The 27,616-nt window shown below is 40.6% G+C and overlaps 2 protein-coding genes across 3 annotated transcripts; both read left to right on the top strand.

Moving 5' to 3' along the window:
* The first annotated feature begins 121 nt into the window (after nt 1-121).
* On the top strand, nt 122-22,824 carry prickle3 (prickle homolog 3). 2 transcript variants are annotated; one of them, XM_058642969.1, is made up of 11 exons: nt 122-319; nt 7,780-7,862; nt 15,478-15,661; nt 15,894-16,007; nt 17,229-17,366; nt 17,706-17,909; nt 18,397-18,583; nt 19,400-19,738; nt 21,211-21,516; nt 21,601-21,978; nt 22,312-22,824. In XM_058642969.1, the coding sequence occupies exons 1-11, from the start codon at nt 278-280 to the stop codon at nt 22,758-22,760; spliced, it is 2,424 nt and encodes an 807-aa protein (XP_058498952.1). In that variant the 5' UTR covers nt 122-277; the 3' UTR covers nt 22,761-22,824. The 2 variants fall into 2 exon arrangements, with proteins under 2 accessions (XP_058498952.1, XP_058498953.1); XM_058642970.1 differs by lacking the exons at nt 122-319; nt 7,780-7,862 and adding an exon at nt 12,048-12,109.
* A 1,494-nt stretch (nt 22,825-24,318) lies between these two features.
* Nucleotides 24,319-27,459, top strand: fam110a (family with sequence similarity 110 member A). The gene is made up of 2 exons (XM_058642971.1): nt 24,319-24,477; nt 25,764-27,459. Exon 2 carries the CDS (start codon nt 25,929-25,931, stop codon nt 27,216-27,218), a length of 1,290 nt encoding a protein of 429 aa, XP_058498954.1. The 5' UTR covers nt 24,319-24,477; nt 25,764-25,928; the 3' UTR covers nt 27,219-27,459.
* Nucleotides 27,460-27,616: the final 157 nt, after the last annotated feature.

Raw genomic sequence — 27,616 nt, 5'->3', positions numbered from 1 at the left:
GCGGTTTGCATATGCTCGAGTAATGTTACACAAATTGGTTTGTATGTGTTTTACTCTGAAAGGCCAACAGGAAGTGTTTTTCAGTTTGGCCTCTTGTCGCTGTAGTTTCCAAAATAGTTAGCCCAGGCGGAATGAGGAGTACTGTTGGATAGTCTGCGACGAACATCATGTAGTTGGAACACACGCCGTGTCAATTTATACAACAGGACTTTGGTGTGTCTTTCCCCCGTTTGTTTACCCGGACACTGGCTGTTTTTAACGCCCAGCAGACATTAAAATGTTCCTGCGCGGCTCCAAAAAGCGACGGTCCAACCGCTCGGTAAGTTTCTTTTCCTTTTTTTCTTTTTTTCGCTATCGCATTTTTATTCCTCAGTGACTTTTACAACTCACAAATCACTTAAAACTCTTTCCCATTGAGTCTCATTTCACCACAGAACGCACGTAACGGGAATATTAAGAATGTTTTGATGCAGTTTTCTGTGTCTTTATTAACAGTAGGGTTTGAAATGAACTTGTAGGGGAGTGAAGACAGAAAACTGTGGAAGTTTGTCCCACCTTCCTTCACCTGTCGTTGTTCCGCCGAATTGATTTAAGTAAACACGTTCCACAGTTTGTCCACACTATGTGTAGAGTACAATTTGTTGTTAACTAGTGTTTTATTAACCAAAAGAGACTACATTCTTTGTTTCTTGAGTCACTTCGGGCGCCTCAGGTATAGTCAGGAGGGGTCAAACACTTTACGTCATCGATTTCTTTTTTTTTTTTAACCTGGGCAGGTTGGTAGGATGTGGCAGCTGTAACCTAAACATGTTCATTACCCGTGTTGTGTTTTTATCATAAGAACAATTAATTAGAGCTGCATCTAAGGATTATCTTCATCATAGAATAATCTGTCTGTCTAATTTTCTTTAGTAATATCTTAATTGTTTTGTCTTTCAAGGCCAAGTGTGTAACATTTAGAGGGGATATTTGGCAGAAATGGAATATACTATAAAATAAAAATCATTTGGCTTTCATAGCTTTTTAAAATAACTATTTTACATGTACTTGAGGCGAGGGCCTTGCTTTACAGAGAACGCCATCTTGTGTCGCCATGTTTATACGGCAGCCCGAAACAGACAAACCAGACAGCGCATGTGTTTAAATTTCTGAAGCAAAGATTTACTAAGCAAACAAAGAAGAAGAATGATGTCAATATTTTTAGTGTGTTAAGGCTACTCTAGTTCTCTGATGCACTAGGGAAAAAGAGGGGTGAACAAAGGAGTCCTACATTTGTTGCTATCTGCATTCTCACCATTAGATGTCACTAGAGCTGCGTATTTTGGTCCATGTGAGCCAATTTTTCACTAATGCGACTATTCTGGGGATTAGATCTTAATTGTGCATTGTGTAGTATACATACAACGTTCACAACTTAACCCCTCATGACCAGCTCTCGATCGGCAATTGTATAGATGAAAATCAAACCTGTTTGAAGTCATCTGTGCATCAGACTGTATAGTGTGCGCACATAAATCATTAGTCATACAGTTTGAGTTGGAGGTTTACAAAACATGCAGTTTAAACCCAGCTTAACTGTTACATGGTAGACATATAAGATGTAGAAAAGAATGTTATTGTTTCCCAAACCCCAAAATTGTATTCACAATCCTTTCTCCATAATTCTCCACACGGAAAGATTTGAGAACACTCGGTTCTGTGATTCATTTAGTAATCAAATAATAATTAATTTATCAATTAATCATTATAGAAATTCAGTTGCTCTGTGAAATCATTGGGAATTTGCCCAGAACCCAATCCGCCAATGTGATGAGTTTATAGACCAAATTAGGCTTGTTTTCCAACAGCTTTGTGGCCATGAAACATCTGGCCATGCAACACACTCTTGGAACATATTCAGACTGTGACAGTGTGAACACACTACTTTCTGTGACCTCATGTGTAAGTCTACATAATACTAAAGTAGATGATTTTGCTCTTGTTCTAATTGTATTTAACAGAGATCCTGTAATTTACCCGCAACATGGGCCTTTTGTGCAAGTGCTTTAACATCGTGTAATTGCCCAGGACACCTCTTCTCACCTTACACATACAATAACCTGATTAAATTATTAATGAGTCTGTAAATATTTCATGCTTCTCTCCATCACATAAGCACAAGAAGCGTGAAGTGTGACTAAAGAGAGATATTTACAGATACATTTGTCTGTACTTATTCATAAACAAATTGGAAATTATTATATTATGTGGATACAAATGATGATAAGAACACATATTTATTTATGTGGCATTAGGGCTGGAAAATACAGCCAAAAAGGTTACGCACGATAATACATGTTCAAACTAGTGAATATTAATAATTATGATAAATGATAAATAAGTTTTTTATGTATAGAAATCAACAAACACCTGGTAAAACAGAACCATCTCATACATCACAGGTAAAATATTAAAATTGATTTACGTGCGTTATATCTCAAAGTGTGTTTTTTTTTTTACTATCCACAAACAACCAAAAAAGGATATATACTGAACCTCATTTACATTACAATTGTATAAAGTTCCGATTGTGATTATATGTTGTTATTGAATTATTGCAGAACATTAACAACTGAACTCAAAGGCAAGTTTTGTATAATTTGATTTGTGAAACGTCAGGATGTTTTCTATGACCAAAAACCTTAAATATTATATTAAAAAACACTTAAGAAACTTAGTATGTATGTAGAAATATTTCATTTGAGAAGTAGAAATGTACAAATCTTTGTTTTGTTTTTTCATACAGTGAAAGATTATCAGTAACTTTGCTGATTATTCTTCTGGTAATCCTCTAATTGTTTACCTGAGTGAAAATGTTTGATTTGGTTTTAATGCAGAGTCATTGAGGTACAGCAAAAATATGCTGAAACAGTTACCTAATGAATGATAAAGTTTGGATACCATAATTAATGTTACTTGCAGTTTAGCTGTCACGCTGTTAAATAGGGCTTTGCAATCACTGACCTGCAAGCTGTACAGCTCTATGTCTGATCTTGTCCAGTGAGGAGAGGTGCATGCCAAGGCAGCAAAGGCCCCTGACCCCTGACCTCTTCTGTTAATGTTTAACCCTCCTACACCACAAGTTGAGTAGAGGAGCAAGACCAAAATGACACTCAGCCATGTCTTTCGAATTTCAAATTTTGTTTAGACTCTCTGTGTGGCCCGACAGGCATCTTTCAGGTCTTTTATCTTTCTGTTCTCTCATATTATTGCACTTAATCCCTGGTTGTGCCAATGTGTTTGCCCTTTGATATCAAATAAGGAAGTTGGCAAGTTTTCAGTTTGTCCATTACCTGGTTACATGGTTACTTGGTAGCAACAGAAAGCTCAGGCAAACTGAGGCAGTGGCATGTGATTAAACCCACTTTAAAAAAGGAGGGAGCTGAGATGAAAAGTTTGACCCTGGTCTAAGTGTGAGCATGTGAACTTGTGAACTTGCATTATTTACTTAACACACAGATTTAGTTCAGCAGTAACTTCCCTACCACCACTTCCGTCACATCCTTCAAGTGCAGCACGACAGACAAACCTCATTGTTGGTCACTTACTTGATGCATTATTTTTTTGTTTGTGTTAAAAAGGAAACGCATGTGACACCCTCAAGTCTCTGCATAGCTTTGACACTGCCACCATGATAAGGAAACACTCAAGGAAAAATAAAACTACTTAGCAGTGGGTAATGTTCAAGGTTCACAAGTGGTCCTCCATTTTCTTTTCTTTTTGTCAAAACACAATGAAGAACTTCAAGATTCCTGCACATTTGATTTCAACCAAGAGTTGAGATCATCAGTTGGGATGGATGATTAATTGCAGTGAATTACAATTACGAAGGTATCCATGATGCATGACATCATTGTTTTCTCCTGAGATAAAGTCATCTACAGGTCTTTTGTAAAAAAGTCATGCATCATACCATGTGATAGACACAATAGTCTTATAGTAACAAAACCAAATCGCTGAGCTGAGCCTTATCTAATACATTCAAAGGAGGTTCATGTCCATCTCATTAACCTCTTAGATCAGTCACATCATTCCAATCCAAATTCCAATAATCACGAAATTTGACAACAAAGCTGTGGAGCCCTGAGACTTTTGCACAGTACTATATATAATGTTTGGAGAGAATGCAAGAGAGGCAAGGTTGAGATGGGTTGGTCTCATACAGAAGAGGGACAGTGAATATATTGGTCAAAGCATTTTGAAGATGGAGGTTTCAGTCAGGAGGAAGACCTCGGAGAAGGTTCATGGAGGACATGAGGACATGTTGGTGTAACAGTATAACAAGTGATAGGGCAAGATGGAGGCAGATGTATCCATTGTTGATCCCTAAAGGGAGAAGCCAATAAAAGTATGTATATATGACCAAAGTATTTGGCCACACCTGTTAAGTATTGAATTTGGGTGTTTCAGGCTTTGGCCTAGACCCCTTATCTCCAATGAAGGACACTCTTAAAGTTTCAGCATACCAAGACATTTTGAACAATGCTATGCTTCCAAATTTGACGCAACAGTTTGAGGAAGACCGTTTCTATTCCAAAATTATTGTGTCCCAGTGCTCAAACGTGGACTATAAAGACATGGTTTGGTGAGTTTGGTGTGGAAGAACTCAGCTGGCCCGCACAGAGCCCTGGCCTCACCCCCTTGGAGCCCCTTTGGGAAGAACTAGAACAGAGATTGTGAGCCAGGCCTTCTCATCCAACATCAGTGCCTGACCTCATAAATGCTCTACAGAATGAATGAGCACAAATTCCCATAGAAACACTTCCAAGAAGTGTGGAAAATGTTATAGCTGCAGTAGGGGGACCAACTCCGTGTTAAAGAGCTGTATATGTATTTGAATATGCCATTAAGGTCCATGTGTAAGTGTTATAAAGCAGTTATGAGGTTTAAAAAAAAACACCAGTCAAATATGGCATTAGTGAAGAAGGAGGACAGTGAAAACATGAACATATTAAGTGTCATTTCATTTCTTCTCTCTATGAATGGAAAGTCAGTAACACCCTGTAGTATCCTGTAGTGTAATCGTCTTGGGTCGGCTTCAGTTTCCAAAAGAGTTTTTATCCTGCAGCTATTTACTTTTATACTCTGTAACCTTAATAAACGTAATATTTAGGAGCGTAGCCGTACACCAGTGTGAAATGTACAGGCATTCTTTAATGTGTGCCTACCAGGCTCAGTCAGCATATCAATGTGTGACTGTTCAAGAGAAAGAAACTGACGGGTTCAGTCACCCAGAAATCATCTGTATGGCTCATTTAGCCTGTCAGCTTGTCATCTTTCATGCCCGCTTGTGTTAACATACTCAAAGTGTGTGGTAGTTAATAAGGCAGCATGACACAGGTCTGATCCCAGTGCGTGTTTGTTTCTGTGTGTTGTTTTGTGTGGCACACAATGTGGCATTTAAATACAGGATGTGGAACTATTCTGGACTAACTAGTTCATGTTCCTACAAAACTGTATGTACTCTGTGCAGACAACCAACCCTCTCCACTGTGGTGGAGACATTCAGACTGTCTATTAAAACACATACAAAGGTAATGTTATGATTAAAAAATACAATAAAGCAAGCTGCCCTTTAATAATACCTTGTTTAGTTAAGCACACACCCGTCTTAAAGGGCAAGATATCGGTGAGATAAGTAAAGAGATAAGGTGCCTTTAATCAAAGTATTTGCATATCATTTTGGAAATGGTCATGAAATGCTTTGCTTGGGAAATCATGCATGAGCTAAGAAATTATGATTAAGTGTTTGTGGTAGGGCAAAAGAAAGACCAAAAACACAGCTGAGCAGGTAGGCACAGGTAGCTCAATGTGTTCGTCACATATCTGCGTTTTATTGCTTTGCTCGTTAAACTCGGTGAGTGTCTGTGGGTGTACGCACGTTACTCATCCTCCTGTAAAATATGTTTGAGGTAAAGAGCTAGTGTTATTTTTTTAACCGTTTTGAACTAATCCTCATTCAGCAAAACTCCTAATGCTGACAATTTGAGATGCTTGCTGTCATTAAATGTGATATATGTAAAATATGTACAACTGCAACCTTTAGTTGCAAACATTAAAAGGTTTATTGCTAGATTTAAAAAATAAATAAATAAGACACTGCTCTTATGGAATTACATTGTGATCATAAAACACAAACACAACTGTCTGGTTTATTTTTATAAAAATGTACTTGTATGTTTAAAGTTTTGCATTTCTGCAACAGGCAGACAAAGTATTTTTGCTTTAGAGCAGCGCTGGAGAATTATCACATGATGAGAGGAGACGATGAGGTGAAAATAATGGGCCCACAAAGTGTTTAAGTAAGGAAGGGAGAGTGTTTGCTAACCTTGGCTGAAGTTCCTCGTGTCGCTTTCCTGTCCAACTTGGCATGTCTTGCAAACATTAGTTTTTTTCTTCTCCCCTTGCTACAGACACTTTTAAGAGCAGTACAGAGACTTATTAGGTTCAGGCATTGTTGAGTAACCAAAAAATAAACACAGTATTTGGCCCACAGATGAACATTTATTTTATGAGTGCTCTGGCTGAACCATTGTTATTTGTGAAGCCAGTATTTAAATTTAACCTTTTTCCTCAATCTCTGATCCCACATCAGGTCTCTTAATTATTTTATGTCTTAATCTCCCTTTATCACCTCTCTTGTTACACGCCTCTCACAGTCTTCTTTCTTTTTTATTAATAAACTGTTTTAAAATTGTCATTTTATTTCGGCTGCCCTGATTTCTAAAGATTGGCTTTGGTTGACCTCTAGTTCAGGGTGGAGAGAGGCACCATTCTCCCTGTTACCTATCAATAACTGTATTTCTGTAAGCAATTATGGTGTCGCTTAAGTCTTTTGTTTGCATGACCCAATTTGGTAACTTTGGCAATTGGCAAATTGGCAGCAATTACAGGATCTTGCAAACTATACAGTGCAGAGTCAGAGAGGACTAATATTATAAGAGCTAATACTGCATTATTAGTCTTATTATGAACAAAGAATAAATAAAAACCCTATATGAACAGTAAGAACTGTTAGTTGTTCACACAGACGAAAGTAGAGTACATTGGATTTACAGCATTAGAGGGAGAAAGTGGAGACAACATGGAGAGGGAAAGGGTGCAGCTCCTATCCTGTGTCTGCTTCCTTCCTCTCATCTCTTAAAAGGGGCCTGTGTGTTTCCCACACACATTTACAGGTTTGCACAGCTATCCTTTTAAGGACTCTCACTGATTTCCACTCATTTGGACAACCAAACCAAAGCATTATCCCCAACTTAAACCAGTCATTGTCTAACCCTAACCTAATCACAATTCAAAACTTAATCAGCTCCTCAGAAAAGAGGTTCTTCCTCATTAGAACCAGGTTTCTGCTTCAAAACAGACAGTGAACGCTCCTCATACCCACACTTGGATTTTAGTGTATGACTGGATTTAAGGGCAATCAGGAACCAGTAACGCCTAGTTTAATACCCACTGAAAAGTGCATTATTTTACACCATCTAAACAGATGTTCACTTGCATGTTCACCCAAATTTATTCTTTATCTGCCAGTTCATGCATACATACTATGTATTGATAATATAGGTTTCTGATATAATTTAGGGGAAATATTTATAACTTGACTCTTTACTCTTAAGTCCATTCTACTTGTGGCTCGAGTGCAAATGCCACAATCTATTTATTCTAACCTCCTGTATCCAATACTGAGAATGGTGCTTCATGATGTGAGCTAAAGTGAGCTTTGTGTTTTGTTTGCAGCAGGAGGAAGAGGACCCAGACAGAGGCCAGCCCTGTATGCACTGTGGGGATCAGTGCCCTGGCTTCCGTGTCCATGGCTGGAGGTATGAGTTTCAGGGCTCTTAAACATTACCTTGACAGGAAATGTTTTTCTTGTACTTTATCTGGTACAGTCACGGTCTCTTCTGCTGCTTTTTTGGATTGTGTGCAGGCATTTTTAAGACTGAACTACAGCATTTTAAAGCTGGTGATTTATTTTACCTCACCAAAAGTGTACTTTACAGAATAGCAATCTCCCAACTATTTTAATACCAGTTTGTTTATATACTAGCTTTGGCACAGCTTTTTCTGGTAAGATGAGATCAGTTAATATCCAGGCTGCAAGCAAACTGGACAGAAATCCTACGAAAGATGTTAAAGCTTTGTGGGGAAAAAGATAGAAAACCAGAGAATTACAGAAGACATTGCTACCTTCTGCTCGAGCTGGGGACAATATGGCAAGTTGAAATTAATCTAACTGAATGTCTGAAAGAAAGAATTTGAAAATGAGTGAAAAAATACATCCATTAGGACGGCACCTTGTATTGAGACTGGTTCAGGCAGAAACACTGCTGTGTCCCGTTAAGGACACCAGTGTGTGACACTGTATTGTGTCACTAATACTCTCTACCACAACTCCACTTACTTTTGCTTTGAACTGCTGTTTCAATTATTATTATTATTATTATTATTTTTGTTATTATTAGTATTAATTTGCCGGAAACACATTTGTTTTCTAATTCATCATAGCCCTCCCTGTCTTTAGCAGTAAAAAAAGGACTTGTCACACGCAATCAATATTGTCCTTTACTGCGTTCTGTTACAAAAATCATGTATGAAGAGTGAAATTTGTAAACTGGATACCAAGAGAATCTTGGAGTTAAACATCCTGTCTCCACTCTAATTGTGAACCTTCAGAGCAGTACACACCAATGTCAAATTCTGGAATAGGCTGAAAATTCTGTGACTTTTTTACATTAACTGACAAATCTGTGAAGGTCATGAAAGAGCTGAATTGAGGAATGAAAGTCACACTTTTTGTTACCTTTCTAAAGTTTGAATGAAGCTACATGGAACCAGTAGGCAATTCATTTGAATTAGAAATAGTTTTTGGAAATATGTTCCAACATTATCTGATTTATGTTGACATTTTCATGGCCTCGCCATGCATGAAAACTCACCAAACTTGGTGTGCACATCAGGACCTGTGGAAATTGAGTTTTAGGGCCATGCGATGACTTTAGCTCGAATTGTAGGTTATTAACAAATTTTGTGTTCCCACTAGCCATGCTTTTGTTTTTATTCTACTACTCACTAGATAGAAATATTCTAATAAATGTGTGGTCTGTTGGGTTTTAAAAGAAGTCAGCATATGGAGTCAGTAGTTTAGGAATTAACCAGTATATCTGTGTGTATTCGCCCATGCCTTAGGAAGAGCAGCAACATTACAAAGGAAATCAGCTTAACTGTGACCTCTGTGCATGATGAGTGCAGATATAATCATGACCCAGTCAGGGCAACTCATGAGGCTGGTCAGTTGCACTGACTCCATAAGGATCAGGACTATAAACGCGTGAGTGCAATCAAGCTTCGGCATCCTACAGCTGCATTTACTTTATTCTGACATGATCTTCATGGAAAAAATTGAAGTGCTACAGGCCAGCAGGATTAACAATAGCCACCCTGCAACATGTGCAGCATGTCATTGCCGTGGTGATTAAAACCTAGGACCAACTTCTGTGTCAGAGTAGCATTTGTCATTTATTATACAAAGAACAATGCCATATGGTGTATTAGCTCACACATTTAATACGAAAAGCATTTCCTGTTCATCTGGACACACAGCGCTTGTATGTAAACATGTGAGTGTGACACCAGTGTTCTCTGCAACAAAAATACTTTTAATTCTTGTAATTCCTACTTTTGTGAAATTAAAAACAATCCACTTGATATGACAGTCTGTGCACCTCTTACATCAACATACCCAAGGAGCTGTTTGCCATCATCAAAGGACCTTCTGAAAAACAGTTTATTTTCATCTATTCACCAGGGTTTGAACCCCTTTTTCTCTCTTGTGTCTTTATGTCTCAGTGTATATCCAGCTGGTTTGTTCTTTTGGTTCGTTTAATCCTTTCAATAGTGATAATAAGATTAGACCTTACTGCTGTGATAGTAACGCTCTCGACTGCTTCATACCTCCCTGTCTCCCTCTCTGTCTTCCCCTTTATTTATGTCACAGAGGCTTAAGCCTTTTTTTTATGTGACTCTTCTTTTTCATCAGGTTTGATGTATAAAAAGACGAAGTGGACTTTTCTTTTTCTGCAGACAATCAGTATGTTTCCATGCGCAACTGTCGTTGTTCACTTTACTGGTGGTTGAGCGAGTAAAACAACAGGTACAGGAATGTGTACTTTGTGTAACCAAAAGACTGTAATTGTATCTTTTCTATTCAGGTCAAGACAAAAGAAGTTAGAATGTTATCTAAAACATGTGTGCTGTGCTCTACCTCCAGCCACACTCAAGTGCTAGTGTGGCCCCTGTACATACTTTGCTGTGTTTACAGTAAATTGAATCTTTACAGTATTAACACAACACTGTCACTGTGGTTTTATTGAAACTGCTAGTTATGTTCATTTTGGCTGAGGGAAAGACAGACTGGTCTTGTTTGGACATTTCTAGTCTCTTTGCTAATCCAGGACAATGAGGGACATGAAAGTGATTAAATGATCGAGATGTATGGGGGTCACTTGCTTGGGCCCCAGAGTCTGATGCTAATTGCATCTTCTTTAATAACCAATTTAGAGTCACACCTTCCCTTAAGGAGAAGATCAGCCAAGTGACCACAGGCTCAGCTGCTGATGCTCGCTGAGAGGGAAGTGATCCATCTTTATCCCAAGCTTTCACGGGCAGAGCTCAGACTGGGGTGGGGGGCAGATGGTGCTTCCGCTGCCCAGCAGTGAGTGAATTAAGTTACTTTTGACCCACAGGTCCCCGCCACGCTTCAAAAGTGTTCAAAGTCGCCTTCACTATTAGTCTGGGTGGCCATGTGGCAATTACTCAGTTACTAATTAGTGGCAGAGAGTTATAGGACAAGGCCCATCTGTTTCATAGAAGCACATCTAATGAGGGTTCACTAGACCCAAGTGAAGGCTGTGTCAGTTATACATTGTCACACCAGTTTTAATAACTATATATATATATGATAAATGTGTTGTTTTAAAGTTACTTTTAAGAAAAATTGTCATTCCTGTTGGGTTGTTAGTTAAGTAGCAACTAGCAATAATTAATCTACTAGAAGCAAGAATGTAAAGGTGACATTATATGTTTTAAGGTCCAAAACAAATAGACACAAGCACTTTTTCACACAAGACAAAGAAAAGCAAAAGAGCTTTACCTTTTAAGAAGATGGGAGCGTAGACTATTTTTTGCAATTTTATATTGTAGCTATCAAAAGTAAGAGTAAAAGTAAAAGTTGCACTGTTGTTGAATTGTTCAATAGAAAATATAATAAAAGAAAGACTCAAACCACAGTGGGTCTCTTCGAAGCAGACGTGTCTTTACACACACACTGATCGTCAGTGACTTGACCAAAGTCAGATGAGCTGGAAGGGATTCAGAAATGTGTCGTGACTTCACTAAGGCTGAAATCCATGCTGTCTTGCTTGCTGTTCCACCAGAGACAGGTTGGTTTCATGCATGGCCATCTTATTCGCATGATATGACAAACACAAAACAGCACAGCATTGCTCACAGGCTCAAAATCTGCTCCGTTTGGATTAATAACTGCGTCAAAGCAACAATCGTCCATCTGGTATGAATCAGTCAGAAGAGGAAAAAAGACACAGTTTACTACTCACCATGATTGTTACTCAGAGCCTCATCCTGAGACTTTCATTTCTTCAAAAGCAGAGTGAGTCATTTGCAGGTTTTAATTGAAATTTGTGAAAGAACTTTCTGTTGTTTGTACTTAATCCTCTCATTATAAGGATGTTGAAGAATTACATGAGCATGTGTGTACCTTGACAACTTTGGTTTGTAATTTTGTGACACGTTTGGTTGCGTTCAGTGCGGTGATGCCTTTTGTTTGAGCCCACTGTCAGGACGGAGGAGGGTGGGAAATCGGGGGTGGTTGAGACATTGAAAAGAGCTGCGCAGACATAGAAATGACCACATGGAAAGGAGCTGCTGTAGAATATGCTGCATGTAGTGAGTGACAGGCTGACGGGTAGTAGCAGGCGTCTATCGGATGCAAAAGTCTGGACGAGACGGCGCTATCAGACCAACCTCTGCTAATTTGTCATGATTACAGCAGGTAAAGAAAAAACCCTTTTACTGTCTGACAGGATTATAGAGACTAGTATCTAGAAACAGTAATTAAGTTGGGACATGTAAGCTGTGTGTGTTTTGTGTCTTAGCCTGACTTTATGTTGTTTTGTACACATATACAGGCCTAAAACTAAACTGAGGTCAGTGTGGGATCCAGGGGAGGGGCGAACAAGCCCTAATCTCAGTGTTCAACCAAATTAAAATTAATGTTTAATCCACTGTGCCAAATGTCATGCAAGTGCAAATTCAGATTATTTCAGATCCATAGTCAATATATTCATTTTCTCTGTACTTTTGGATCTAATACTCTGCATCAGTGTGAGAGCAGTTCTGTCTTGGCACCTAATTTACAACCCTTTAAAAACTGTATCAGTTGTACTATCTAGAGTTTAATGCATGTATAGTTTTGTTATAATTTAATCGTTCACTTTTATTAGAAGTGCAGTGATAGTCAGATAAATAAATGATCCTTTGGTAAAACTGGTAATAGATTAAATGTTTTTGATGAACTGATTAATGCGATGATTTGTGTGTTTTGTACTCTTAGATGGCAAAAACAAACTAATTTTTTAGAGCCTAAACCAAGTAAATTTGAAAATAAATGTATAGATAATAACTGTTTTAGTGGCAGTTCAAAATATATAGGCAACAAACACAAACAAAAGCTACATCATCACCAACAGTTGCGGTACCAGATGTCTCAACAGTGTCAGTGACACTGTGATTTCTGTCCAAACATCTGCTGTGTCTTCTGTATAATAACACGTATGGTTGGTTAAAGATTCAGCGTAGCACAAAGAACCTCGTATTTCTGTTTGTATCTTTTGAGGCAACACAGTTGAAAACAATATTACTGATTTATATTTGGGCACTTTTTTTCTCCTGCTTTGACGTCCATGAGTCTGTTTGGTCTTTGATTTGGCCTGCAACAATTTCTTCCTCATTTAGTCGTTTAAGTTAAGGAGATTAATCATTTTATCTGTGATTTTCCCAGCTGTTTGGTGAATGATACAGTTTATGATCTGGAAAATATGAGCCCTTGTTGGCAGCTACCATTACTCTTTGAAGTCATCTGTTTTATTTAACTAGCCACATATTTATGTCCACCAGTCCAGGACCACTTTCCATTAGAACTACTGATTCCCTTTTTCTGCACAAAGAGTTGTATAGTAGTTGTATAACATAGTTGTAGTACTTCAGAGGCTTTTGATTCAGATAACTGTACAAGACCGGGCTCAGCACAGCAGGGATTGGTAAATCACATAATTAAAACATCTGTTAGAAGTGTAAAGATTTACATTTCAGAAAACTGTTGTTTAACAAAGGGATATGCTTTGAAAAGCCTTTCCTGGAAACTATACAGTACACCGTCCAGCATTTCCTACATTTTTAGTATTGGTTTGTAGTTTTATAGAAGAACTGTGTACAACCCAGGCTTTGGCTTACCTTAACCTTAATGGAAAGATATTTAATGAGCAGGCAAGACAAAGACAGGCGTGATTCCATACTCCCAAATTCTTTGTCATCTATCAATTATTGTTGGTTGCATTTGAGGGTTGGCGTCTGTTTATGATTTAATCCTTGTTGCTAATGCTTTCATCACGCAGAGGCGAGTGGTGGACGGTTGTGGGGTAATGGTGGGATGAGACTGGGTGAGACATGGTGCTTCTGCCATCTGTCCCCCCATGCCAGGTCTCCGGCTGTGTCCTCCTACCCACTTATGTAGGAATGTGCTTGGATAACTCCCCTCCCTTTTGTTACAACACACAAATACAGCTGGGACCTGATTTGTGCCAACATGGCTTAGTCTAAGCTGAGCCGCTGTGTGTTTACTATTATTTATATAGGTTAAGGCGACCATGGCATGACCTTAAAAGGTGCCACGTACCCAGGTCATATTACAAGTGTCTACAGCCTGGGAAAAGACATGGGGATCCCATTGTATCACTTTGATATCTCTGTTTTGTCAACTTTCTGACAATTAACTTGTGTTGGGTAAAGAGCAAAGGGGTCTTGTTCACTTTGAAATGCAGATATCACTGCACGTTAATATTCTTTCAAAGACTTCATACAGGATCAGATGAAGAGCTCTTTTGCACTTTACAAGCATTGGTTTGTGTTTAAGTGCTTGCTTTTTTTGGTTGTGTGGGGGTTGGTAGCTGGGATAAAGCAGCTTTGTGCCTTGTGAACTTGAGCCACAAGTTCCAGCTGGCAGACTGTTATGCAACACGTATCACAACAGAGATGTACACATGCAATACATCCAGCATATGGCCACAATTGTCGCGTCCATTCAAATATGAGACGCCGTCACCCCCCGAGGTGCTTTTATCTGACTTCACCGGTCCCACACACAGGCACACCCTCCGCCATTTTGAGGATAACTAGGTGAAGATGGGTTGTAATACGAAGCTGAGGGAGATTATTGCTCCTATCTTCACCTCCCTCTCTTAACTACCATGGGATTGACGGTCAGGCTTAAATGATCAGTGACCTCATTTCCTCCTTGTGTGGTAGAAAAGGTCTGGCATATGCATGTATATGCAGTATGTAATTTCTGCTGTTAGGTGTGTCTCTCAATCAAAGCAGTAACAAAAGGATCCACTTGATATTTTCAAGCAGAAATTTTATATATTATATGTTTAAGCAAAAATATAATGGTATTGCAAATACGGGTCTAAAATGTCGGCTAACATGCCATCAAAAACACGGTTCAACCTGGGGGGAGGGGTCATGTTACATTGTTTCTGAAGAGTCATTTAAAAATGGCTCATACTTGAAGCCCATACCTAATCTGGGATGATGTGTGGGTCCCGATGTAAGTCTGGAATGATGTTTGTGGGATGTAGGTCATAAAAAGTATGTTTTAATTTATTGCAGATTTGGTTTCTTTGTCATGTCTTTGCTGTATCAGTAATTTCTGTCAGTGACTGTAGTTGAGTCAACCGCAAGAATGTGTGTGGGCTGGTTTGTGACAAAGTGTTCATAAATAATATGGTTGCAAACTTTGGGAGTGGCTGTATGAATGTGGTGCTAATATTCATCGATTGTCCCGCTGTTCAGGTTTGTTTTATGAGCTGGGCTAACTACATTTTTTTTTATAATAATCTGATTATTGTCGATCTTCATTTTCAGGTAAAAAAAAACTAATTTGTTCTCTGTATAGGAAACCAGAGGTTTGAGTCAGATTTAAAGTGTGAATTTATGTCTTGCACCTGTGTACCTGAAGCAACAGAAGAACCCACCTGTTACACAGATTTGACATTTGATCAGTTTTGGCTTGTGTTGTAAATCAGTAGGAAAAAAAAGTCCCCCAGGCAGGGACGAAGCTCAGCACTGACCCTGTCTCCACAGGAAAATCTGCGTGCACTGCAAGTGTGTGCGAGAGGAGCATGCAGTTCGCTCTGTGCCGGGCCAGCTGGAGAAGATGATGACGAAGCTGGTTTCAGACTTCCAGAGACACTCCATCTCCGATGACGACTCAGGCTGCGCCTCCGAGGAGTACGCATGGGTCCCACCTGGGCTCAAGCCCGAACAGGTAGCAACCAGTGTGCAGAGCAGACACGGAGTGGAGACGTAGATGAGTTGCTTCACTAACACACACACTTGGACTGAAATGTGTCCAGACTGAAACTAAATCTGATAGCTGGAGGAATATTACAATAATTAGTTTGGTAACTGAATAAATTGCTCTCTTTATTCATGTAAACCTTTATCTGAATCCAGTTCTCTCTCGCTCTCGCTCTCTCTCTCTCTCTCCCTCTCTGCAGGTGTACCAGTATTTTAGCTGCTTACCTGAGGACAGAGTGCCATATGTGAACAGTCCAGGAGAGAGATATCGAATCAAACAACTGTTGCACCAGCTGCCGGCGCATGACAGTGAGGTAACAGCTACTGTGACTCTGACTTCAAATCTTCTTATTAAGTCTCTACACACAGCTTTATTTTGTCATTTACATAGATGCTGTTGTACAAAGCAAATAAATAAATAAAAATGTTGTTTTGGGTTATGCTGCCGAATCCTTTTACATTTTAAATATTGTTTACACTAAATTGTATGAAGTTATTTTGAAATCTATGTTGTATAGCCATCACTGTGATTTGCACAAGGTTCTTAAGAGTGTCAAATGTGTTGGTGAATATGCATGGTGCAGCTGCTGAATATTACTCTTCCCTCCCGTGTATGTAAAGACCCTATGTAGCCTTCAGTTAGCATCAAAACTCAAAAGATGTTTAGTTTGGCCCCTCGTGGACTATACTAAAAACATTGTGATCAGAAATGGCAGCCTCTTTAGAGCTGACCTGGCTCCTGATAAAAATATAAAAGGCTCATTCTTTACTTATTTTCAATTTCTGAGAAAAAAAACCCACTGGGACTTAAAATACTCGATACTATTAATTATGATATTATATCGTAATAACATGACAGTTTTTTTTCTGTATATAAAAATGAACAAACTTGAAATCAGAAGTTCATAGACATCACCTGCATCAGGGCTCCTAATCCATGACATCAGCTCACATCGGGCATCACTAAAGGAAAAAGGAAACAACGCACAATAAACACAAGATGCTATATTTAACATCAGCCTCCATAGGAAATGCTTAAGTTTCAGTGGACTTTGAATAAAAATGAATGACTGGAATGAAGGTATCATTCCATTACATTTCAGGTAAGACAAACTGTGGGGACCAAGTATGTGCTGTGCTTTATCACCTATTTTTCTCACAATGGGGACATAACTGACACCATTCCATTCACTGTGACACCATGTTCTATTGAAGACCTGACACTAACTATTGAGACCATTAACTCCTCAGGATAATATTTACTGACACTATAAATCCAGAAAGAAGTGGGCTCTTTTTCCCCTAGATCTCTAGCCACTAACTTTTTTATTGTAACCATTGGAGCTGCCCCCTGGTGGCTAACTGCTACTTCCATCTACTATGTCCATTTTTCATATTCTTTCTTTGTAGTAACAATTTAGAGGTGTCTTTAAAACAACAACGGTTTTAATCCATCTTACTGAATCAAAGATGAAAAACAAAGCTGAGAAATGTATTATAATTTTGTTTTTAAATAAATGTGTGTGTTTCCACAGCCACAGTATTGTAACTCTCTGGACGAGGAGGAGAAGAAGGAGTTGCGTCTGTTCAGTCAGCAGAGGAAAAGAGAAAACTTGGGTCGAGGCGTCGTCAGACTCTTTCCAGTAACTATGATGGGGGCCATATGCCAGCAGGTAACACAGTGGTTTTAAATGTGTTTCTTCGATGTGACAGGCCAATATTAAGCTTGAAACAGCAGAAGCCTTATGCAACATGAATACATGAACATGACGTCCTATAACGAATCGTGCAGACAGGTTGTTTTTTTTCTAATAAGACTGGAGCAAGTCCAGGTGCATGTAGGTGCAGGCATAGCTTAAGGGCCACAGCACAGTGGCATTTAATGATTACAGGTCTGTATAAGCAATCTGCTCAGACTGAGAGCTGAAGCATTAACCAGGATATACCATCTCACTTCCTCACCCTCTGCACCACACCCCCCACTAACCCTCAAAATAAATGTTTTTTCCCAGTGTGACAGACAAATCTGCGGTGGCGACATAGCGGTGTTTGCCAGTCGGGCCGGACAAGGTAGCTGCTGGCACCCTCAGTGTTTCCAGTGTGCCACCTGCACTGAGCTGCTGGTGGATCTGATCTACTTCTATCAGGACGCACAGATCTACTGCGGCCGGCACCACGCTGAGAGGCTCAAGCCCCGCTGCCAGGCCTGCGATGAGGTGACCTGGCAAGATTCCCAACCAATCTGAAATGCTCTGATTTTAAAAGTGTAGTACTAGTCAGAGTCATGATGGTGTAAGAGGCAGACATAGCTTCATTTAGCAAAGTTCAAATCTCTATTTCTCTCTCTGCCTCCTTTCTGTCTCTTCTTTAAACCGCCCTCTGTCCAGTGATCATTTATGAAATGGAAACTTGCACAGGATGTTTTAATTTGTCCTCCACCTGATCACTCGTCTCTGTTATTTTGACTGTTATAGATTTTCATGCTTTCTCCTCATTTTCAGCCTCTCACTGTGATTTAATGGATTAGTTGACGCAGCAGACTAATGAATCTGCACCACTCAGGTTTTAAGACCCAGAGGATGATTAAGTCTGTGACAAGAGCATCATCCCAAATAGTTTAGTAGTATTTTGGTACAACTGATTGTGTGTATTTCTGTGCTTACTGACCCCTCCCTCTCACACGTTTGTCTCTCAATCTCTCAGATTATTCTAGCAGATGAATGCACTGAGGCAGAAGGAAGATACTGGCACATGAAGCACTTCTGTTGTTTTGAGTGCGAGGCAGCACTCGGCGGTCAGCGTTACATCATGAGAGAGAGTCGACCGTACTGCTGCTCCTGCTACGAGTCTCTGTATGCAGAGTACTGTGATACCTGCGGAGAACACATAGGTACCGACTTAAGGCTACACAAAACATTTACTGTTTACTTGCAGCTGTTGTTCACCTCAATTTCTGTTTTGAATTTGTGAACAGTGTCTGAAAGTGTCAAATAAATGGTTAGAAACATAATATAATTGATCAAATTGATAAAAAAAAAAAGAGCAATATCATATTAGTTTTATTGTTTTAAATGTACAGTGCTTAACAAATGTATTAGACAACCACCTAAAGCCACAGCTTTCTGTAATGGGTTATACACCAGTACGTGCTCTTTAACCAGAATGATATTTTTAATGCTAAAATATAATTGTTATTGTTATCCATGAATTTTCAAAAAAAAATAGGTAAGCACTTTATTATTTCTTGATTAAGATGTCAAATTATAGTTAATTACTTGCATTCCTGAACATAAAAATTTGTTTGATTAATTTGTGCCCATTGAGCCGGCTCACATTTGGGTATAGAAAGGTGAATTCAGTTTATTTGCCAAATTAAACAAGTTTTTGAAAGATTTCTAAAATATTTATGTTTTGTCATTTTTATGACAGGTGGTCTAATAAATTAGAAAAACACTGTACATTCATATATTCATACTTGGGAATGATGAATAATAAAAGTATAACACTCCTTCCCTTAGCATAAGTTTCATAAGATGTAGCTTAAAAACATGTTTGTTTGTTTTTTTTACATATAATAGTCTAGTGTTTATGGAGGTTTCATTAAAATGATTTATACACATAAATAACCACAGTGAGATAATAGATAATTTCAAGGTCTGCAGCTGACAGGAATGATATGTGTAATCATGACATCATTTCCTCTCAGGCATTGACCAGGGTCAGATGACATACGAGGGTCAGCACTGGCACGCCGTAGAGTCCTGTTTCTGCTGCGCCCGCTGTCGACTGCCTCTGCTGGGGCGTCCCTTCCTCCCCCGAGGGGGGCTCATCTTCTGCTCCAGACCCTGCTCGCTGGGCGAAGACCCCGATAACTCTGACTCCTGTGACTCAGCGCTGCAGAGCAAACCACCTCAGCATAACAGACACAGCAGCAGCAGCAGCACAGCAGAGAAATACCAGCAGCAGTGTGGTTCTCCGCTGAAGCCACCAGAGGGCGTCACTATCACTGCAAAAGACTGCATTCATACCGCAGTGGAAAGCCGAGGTGAATATGGTTCATTTATAAATCATATCAGTGCAGCAATAAGGGGAAAACTTTAAATTAAGTCAAATAAACTTTTATTTTTATTTTGGCCTGTTTATAAATTACTTTAAAAATGTAAAATCACAGAATGAACACAAATGTAGCATATTTTGATTCATATACTGCTGTGTAATAGCATTTTCAAGTTCATAAATATTCTCAAATGTGAACTATAGACAGAACTTGGCTGCGTTAATTAACAGTATATGCATCAACAGAGAAATATAACCCTGGCCAAACTAAAGAGCCGTCAGGCCACTAAAAGCAGGTAGAAGAAAATAATTGCTTTTGTGTTCTCATAAATTCTGATGATGCAGCTCTTGTGTTTTTACTTACAGTTGTTTCTAGTGATGCACAAGTAGTCGTCATTACTCACAGAGGTCACACTGTAAGACTGTGACAACCTGTGCTCACTCAAGCACCTTCATCTTGTCAATAGTGTGAGATGTATCTCCAGCTCCTATTTGACTGATTTCTCTCAGTCCATCATCCTCTTAAATGTCCAACATGACAACAGTTTTAGCAATCTAGTTTGCTGACGTAGTAGTTGGTAGGGCTGTAATCAACCAAAGAAATTATTGGTTGACTGAAGCCCTGAAATTCCGACTAAAAATCTACTAATCGGGGGCATCTGTTCCGACAGACAGACTCGAGTCTGACGGCTCTGAAACGTCAAAACATTGAAATATGCCAATTCTGATATGTTCATATACTTAAAACGGACGGAGCAACCTAACGCAGACACGTTATCTTAGAGTTTTTATATGATATGCCAAGTTGAGCTGTGATATGCAAACTGTTGCTTGTAAACTTTGCATTCGACTTTTTTCCCTCCGTCTACGTAAAGTGATGTCACACTGCCGATGTCTTTGACATGGATGTTAGAGGAGGACTGACTGTAGCCTAAAATGAAAAGCTCAAGATTAAATAAAACCACTGGACATTCTTGAATCAATCTGTCTCTAGGGGTGTGGGTTGGGCTAATCCAAAATACTGAAAACAAGGGGTGTTCTCTGAAGAAACGCTGTTACCTGTGAAACAGGGGTGCTCTGAAAACAGCCCCATTAGCACTTGGTACTTTCCTTGTGATGAAATTAACCAGAGACTGTATGAAATTAACATGGCAAAAAAATCAACCAATCAGAATTTTTGTTGAGCCAGAACATATCGACCAGTAAATCGACCTTCGACTAGTAGTTTACAGCCCTAGTAGTTGGCGTCTTGCTTACATGTTGCCTATATATATATATATATATATATATATATATATATATATATATATATATATATATATATATACATACAAATGAATACATGAATACTTTTTCTAAGGCTATGAAGACCAAACTATATTTATTTTAAAGTGAATATACACTATAAATGTGTCACATTGGGTCCAAATGTAAGACATTTCTTTGCCCTGCCTCTCTCAGGCGTCCACTGCACGGCTCCAGTTCAGAATGGTGTTGCTACACTCAGTGTTCATCCTCACACAAGAGGCTCCTACTCGCCACTTCCCCACATTCATCTCGGAAATGGCTTGGGTCCCTCTTGGCCCAGTGACCTTCCACATTACAGTTTACTGCCAGGGAACGGTGCCATCAAACCTCCAGTCAATGGTCCTCAGTTCCAGGGGGAGCAGAAGGAAAACACTGGACTAACTGGTCTCAATTCACGAGGAACCTCAACCTCTAAAGACTGTAGAAACTGGGTGGAACAGACAAATCAGGTTATGCAAGGTATCAGAAAATCACATTTTCTTTGCAGTACAGCAGTACAGTGTAATTTCCTGTGTTTTAACCACATTATTCTTTTGTATTCAGCGTTTCCTCCCCAAAAAGACTCGCACCTGATTTCACCCGACTCACCTCCTCCGCCTCCCAACAACCCAACCATCCTCCCACCCCCTCTGCCCGTCAAGACTCGAGACTTGATACCCAGAGAGTCGCCCCCGCAGAAGATCCTGCAACCGGAGGACAGACCCTCAAATTCTCCACCTCCGCTGACTCGCACTGGCACGGCGAGGGTGAGCTTTAGAGAGCCGATCAGCAGCAGCTACTCCGTCGATGAGGACGAGGACGAGCATGAAGAGGTGCTGCACGAGGGAGAGGAAAACCAGGAGGCTGAAGATGAGATGGAGGGAGGTTTTGGGAGCAGGTTACATCTACAGAAGGGAATCCCACCACAGATGGATTTGCTGGGTAAGAAAATTTAAATTAAAAGTCCAGGGTGTGAGAATTAGTGGCAAGACTGTATAGTGCAAACACAGGACTGGCCTTCGCATACCAGAAAGGATGTAAACTCTTTCAGAACTTTAGTCGAGTATGTTTTATGATTTTCAAAGGCAAACTCTCTGTAAAACACAGCAGATGCTCCATAAAAATAAATGGTTTTATTTTAAAGTGATTATACACTTTTACAAACATACTTGTGAGTAGTATATTCAATTTCTGCCATGAAACACTCACACACTAGACCTTTTATATTCCTTAAAAGTTTGGAAAACAAGGATTTTTTATTTTTCTCTCAACCAGACGGATCTTCCTACCGTCAGCGGAGTCCGAGGCGAGGGTGGAATCGGCGTATCCCCTCTGACCCGGCCCTCCAAGCAGACGCAGAGAGGCGATTGCGACGCTCGCGGACAGATCGGCCCCAGCTGGACACCCTGGACTGGAGAGGCGACAAAGAGAGGGACTGCTCTAAATCTTCTTCCCTGAGCCTTCAGCAGGGCCATTACAAACACGAAGATTCCTGTTCTACATGCTCGTCGTCCTCTGATTCAGAGGAGGAGGGCTTCTTCCTCGGGCAGCCCATACCTCTGCCCCCGCAGCTACGAAAGCAGCCGTCCATGGAGTGTAAAGACAGGGAGGGGGAGCAGGAGAGGGAGGTGCAGAGGGACAAGGGACTGAGAGGCAGCATACGGCGGAGAAGAGCAAACAGTCTCGGTGCAAAGGACAAAGACAAAAACTGTGCTATTTCCTAACCCCCAACAGCTGACATCACCACACAGTGTGCTATATTCTGCAAGAATAAACAACGGCCTTTCATTTTCTGGTCTTTAGGGTTTTTATCATTGTGACATGATGTTAAATACAACAAACATGTGGATGTTTATAAACTACAGCCATTGTTAGAGCAAAGTCAATTCTGACGCTTACATGAGCTGTTTTCACACTTGAATTATCCACTGGGGTCTGATCATTTTCCACAGTTTTCCATTTTACATACGTTGAACGTGGCCGGAGAATAGACTGAGTGAGACGCATTCTCTGCAGCAGGAGAAACTCCAGAACATCCTGTCGTTCCGTTTTCCAACAGGGACTCATGTGGTCATTATCAGCAGATTTGACCAGAGCACTAGTTCCAGAGAAACTGTCCGGAGCGACTCCTGCAGACATCTGCCTTCTCACGGACGGGACTTTTCACGTTTGAAAGCAGATTTTAAGATGTGACATTGTATAAAGATGATGTATGAATGAGCCGTGCGTGTATCGATGGATGTTGAGTGATTATTGGTTGTGATTTTGTTTGGAATTTAATTTAACATCCACGAAAAAAAGACCTGTGTTTTCCTTCACACGATCACATCATTTTCACATATGCAAAACCTCAAGTAGCATCAGCAGCTGACGGCACACTCCTCCATTACTATTTGTAAAAAAAGAAAAATACGTATTAAGTATATCTTATTTTAACTCTGCCGTAACCTTTGTCTGCTTTTATGTGCAATTTTATATGGTTGTAATATATTACATTAAAAAGCTAATAGTTAGTGATGGAGTATGATTACTTCAGCACAACTATGGTAGTTTTTATGATTTAAAGTGAGCTTGCTATATGTGTGTGTCTTAAATCGTTAATATGAAAACAAATCTGTACACTCTTCAAGTCTGTAATCACATTATGGCTTGAAGGTCATTTATTTTTGTAAACAGTACTGGGTGTAGGTCCTCGTTTTATTTTGGGTAAAGAAAGAGGAGATAATGACAGTTGTGTGTGATTGTGAGACTTTTTAATGGTAACATTAAATGTATCTCTATTGTTGGTCTAAATGTGTGTGTGTTTTTAATTTTTGCTGTGTAGCCTAAACAGAAGAAAATGTTACCTGGGGTGAATTTATTATTATTTATTAGTAATTTGGCAAATATTGATCATCACGTTTTAGTGATACCAACTATTAACTTTAAAAGGTACCAATTTACTGCTTTTGTTTAAATAGTTTTCATTGGTTTGTTTTGGTTTTGGACAAAACTATCACTTTGGGGCGTTGAGTAAGTATGAGTATGAAGTATGATCAATTAATCAGGAAAATAATCGTTATACTTTGTATATTATGTGTTATCTTTAGTGCTGGACATGTCATGTATTTTTGCTATGTAATATAAGTCCTTGTACTGAAGCAGAGGATCTAAATACAAAGATCTGAAGACTAGATGATAGATAGTGAGTTTCTATGAAGTCATGTGCTCAAAGGAGGTCAGTGTGCTTCCTTGCAGGAGAGAGTGAGCGGACCAATCGGTGTGAAGAGGCGGGCTCAGGAGCGGCACACATGAGTTGTCAAACAGGTTAGTCTTGTGCTGCTCGGTGGTTTCAAACATATTCACACTCACACTTTTGTTTCAGTGCAGAAACAGAGTGGAGTGTCGCCTGGTCTGACGTGAGGACTTCACAGGTGTCTGAGGACGGGAGCTCAGCAGTAGGTGAGTTATTTTTCTGTACTAATGACTAAAAAAAAGAAAGGAAATGCAAATCTAACGCTGCCTAACCGTGAACCTACACCTACATAGAGACAGACTGAAGCCTGTCAGGGCATGACCAGTGTGTAGGCCTTGACTCTACAGGCCTCCACTAGGGACATGTTTCTGTTGTTTACTTTCCTTTTGTGTAATTTGCCTCTGCCTTTAGTTTCATTTACTCAGCAGCTGAATGTGCCGTCTCTTCTTGACTTAGAAACACTCACATTTGGAGGCTCTATTTTTGTTTGTCAGACCCACCTCTTGACATTCCTCTCTGGTTTGTAATACCCCAGCCAGCTATCTTAATCATATATCAGTGCTGGGCGTCTTTGCTGAAGTCAAGCGAAGGCAGCTTGCTTTGTTTGTGTGAATTGGAGAGTGCAGAGGACCTGAAGGCAGGTAAAGGACTGGAGATACGCAGAGTTCTACACGGCTCTGTCAGCAGGAGTTTGGGCTAGACTCAGACTGGAATGGTAAAAATGTGGAGAATGCGAGTGGCAAAATTCAAGCGGCATATCTTAAAAACACACTCAGGATCTTCAGTGTGTGCACAGCAGTTAAGTAAAAATAGAAAAAACAGCCTGTATTTATAAAGGTTAGTCTTGTGACCTTTACCACAGTTAAAAGGTTGGTACCAACACAAACTGTGGACAGATTCTGAGTTTAACCTCCTTGCTTTGACTTGTAGTTCATAAGGAAGTCTGCATCAGAGCCTGGCAACTGGCTGCTTTATTTAAAGATGAGGAGTCATTGTTCCCGTAGCAGCAGTTGGTGTGTGTGTGTGTGTGTGTTGCCTCCAGACAATAGCTCGTTGACAGCTGGACAGCTTCCCCGTCACACATCCCACACACACTACTGCCCCTCTTTTTCACAGGCCTTCCACTGACTCAGACTGAAGTGTCACTTTTTATTGTGTGTTTGTCTGCGTGGAGATGGATGACTTGGAGTAATTGTGCTGGCAGCCAATGAACTTGTTGGATGAAGACGGCTTTTACAAGGGTGATTGGCTGCGGTCTGAAGTAAAAAAAAAAAAAAAAAAAAAAGGCAGGGTTTATATGAGTGAGGGGTCTTTGTGGAGAATCCTGTAGCCTCACTGTGTTCGAGGTCTGCACAAGGTCTACACGAGTCTGAGATAGAGTTGTTGTGTAGTATAGTATAGTTGTGTAGTGTAGTAAACGTGGCTGTTTGACTTCTTTATTGAGCTGCCTTTCCTTCCCACTCCTCCTGACTTTGGTGTCTCTCTTCCACAGGAAGTCCTGAAATTCAGCTGAAATGCTGCAGCCACATCTTCAGAAATGAAGGTGACCGTGCGGCGGCTGTGCAGACATACAAAGAAAGGATAAAGTCGTGATTCCTGCATTTGGCTGTAAAAGAGAAAGAGTCAAGGAGGCGGTAAGATTGCAAGTTTTCACAAAATGCCTTTGGAGACTCTCCAGCGCCCAGTCAGGCAGACGGCGAGGACCCCTGCGGCTGCTACACCCCCACGCTTGCGGCCCAAAGGGCCAGTGGGGCCAGACTTCTATCGGCAGTGCCCAGCAGCTGTAGGCAGGCCAAAGCAGAGTGCAGTGGAGAGGCTGGAGGCAGACAAGCCTAAATACGTCAAGAGTCAGGTGGCTCTTACCAAGCAGCAGCCGGTGAGGCCTTCTGAAGTGACGAAGCCTCTGCTGAGCCCCGGTACTGCACTGCGGCCCACCAGGAAGACCCCCACCAAGACAAAAACACGGCCGGAGGGTGTCCAACTGGACTTGGAGCACCTGACTAACCTCATCAGCAATGTGAATGATGTACCCCCGATGGCCACCATAAGCCCAGAGGACCATAAAGTCCATGACTGTGTCACCACTTCACACAGCTCCCCTCGTCCTGCACCTCTAGCGGCACCACAGAAAAAGGAGCGACCGCGTCCACCTCCTCGTCCTGACTGGTCCACTCCAGCAAAGGTGCGATTAAAGGCTTCTGGGTCTGACAAGGTGGAAAGTCTAGGCTCTCCAGGATCAACGGCTGCAGGGACAGTGCGTAGAGTGGACGTCATGCCTCAGGCCAGACCCGTGAGGACACGCTGCGGACCAGCTCAGTTCATGCGGCAGCCACTACACCCCATACCTTTACATCCCCAGTTTCCACTCCGCCCGGCTGTTTCTCACCTGCGTCTCTTCCATCCACGAACAACACCAGGCTCTTCGCCTCTAAAGCCTGTTGTTGTTGTTGTTGTTCCATCTAAGCCTGAAAACCCTCCCTCCTCTCCAGCTGTAACCCCTGCAGCTGCTCCTCCCAACCTCAGCATCCCTGTATTCCCTCCTCCCTCCCCGGCAGTCACCCGTTTGTCCTCCTCCAGCTCCAGGAAGCGCCCGTCTCTGACCCGCTCCAAATCAGACATGAGCGATCGATACTCCAGACCCGGGATGGAGCAGGAGCGCTTCTTCAATCTGTGCGGTTTGGACCCTGCGGACCTGCAGGAGTGGGTTGGATCTAGTTCTGACATTGTTTCCCTCGCACGTTTTCGCAGTGTGAGTGCTCCGGGGTCTGAGTGTGCAGGCTCCGGCAGAGAGGTTGAGGATGCGGAGGAGGAGGAGGCTGCTGCTGGTAACACTGCAGAACGTGTTCCCTATGGTGTTTCTGTCATTGAGAGAAATGCAAGAGTGATCAAATGGCTGTTTGGACTCCGCCAGAGCAAGGACACGGCAAATAAAAGCACCAACTTATAGGATGATGTCCAAAAGAAATTCAAAATCTCATGCTTGAACTAGTGGTACGCTTATGAGGTGACATAATGGTGGCCAAGAAAGTCCTTTTTTTTTTTTTTTATTATTAATATTTTAAATTTTCTGTTGCTTTTGTGTCGAGTCTCTCAAAGAGGCCGTTACCATTGTTATTATTACAGTTGCTGTTGAAATGACAGATGACATTCTGCTGTAAATGGACCTCATTAAAGAGAATGTGAGAGCAGGTCGCATGGACGTCTGTGTGATGCATCAAAAACTTACTTAATCATAGTTTTTTCTCTCTGAACGGTCAAAGCACGAGTTAAATCCCACCTGATACAATGTGTAGATGAAAGCATCTTGTTTTCACAGAACTGTTAAGAGCATGAACAGGATCAACA

The sequence above is a fragment of the Solea solea genome, chromosome 11, assembly GCF_958295425.1.
Source record: "Solea solea chromosome 11, fSolSol10.1, whole genome shotgun sequence".
Lineage (NCBI taxonomy): Eukaryota > Metazoa > Chordata > Actinopteri > Pleuronectiformes > Soleidae > Solea > Solea solea.
The sequence above is the reverse complement of the archived record's forward strand: the minus strand, read 5'-3'. Positions and strand labels throughout refer to the sequence as shown.

What these genes read in the sequence shown, in the direction of transcription:
- fam110a (XM_058642971.1), top strand. Translation starts at nt 25,929, where the DNA reads ATGCCTTTGGAGACTCTCCAGCGCCCAGTCAGGCAGACGGCGAGGACC.
- prickle3 (XM_058642969.1), top strand. Translation starts at nt 278, where the DNA reads ATGTTCCTGCGCGGCTCCAAAAAGCGACGGTCCAACCGCTCG. An exon ending in AGCGACGGTCCAACCGCTCG is followed by an intron (nt 320 to 7,779) that starts GTAAGTTTCTTT and finishes TTTTGTTTGCAG; the next exon opens with CAGGAGGAAGAGGACCCAGA. An exon ending in TTCCGTGTCCATGGCTGGAG is followed by an intron (nt 7,863 to 15,477) that starts GTATGAGTTTCA and finishes CTGTCTCCACAG; the next exon opens with GAAAATCTGCGTGCACTGCA.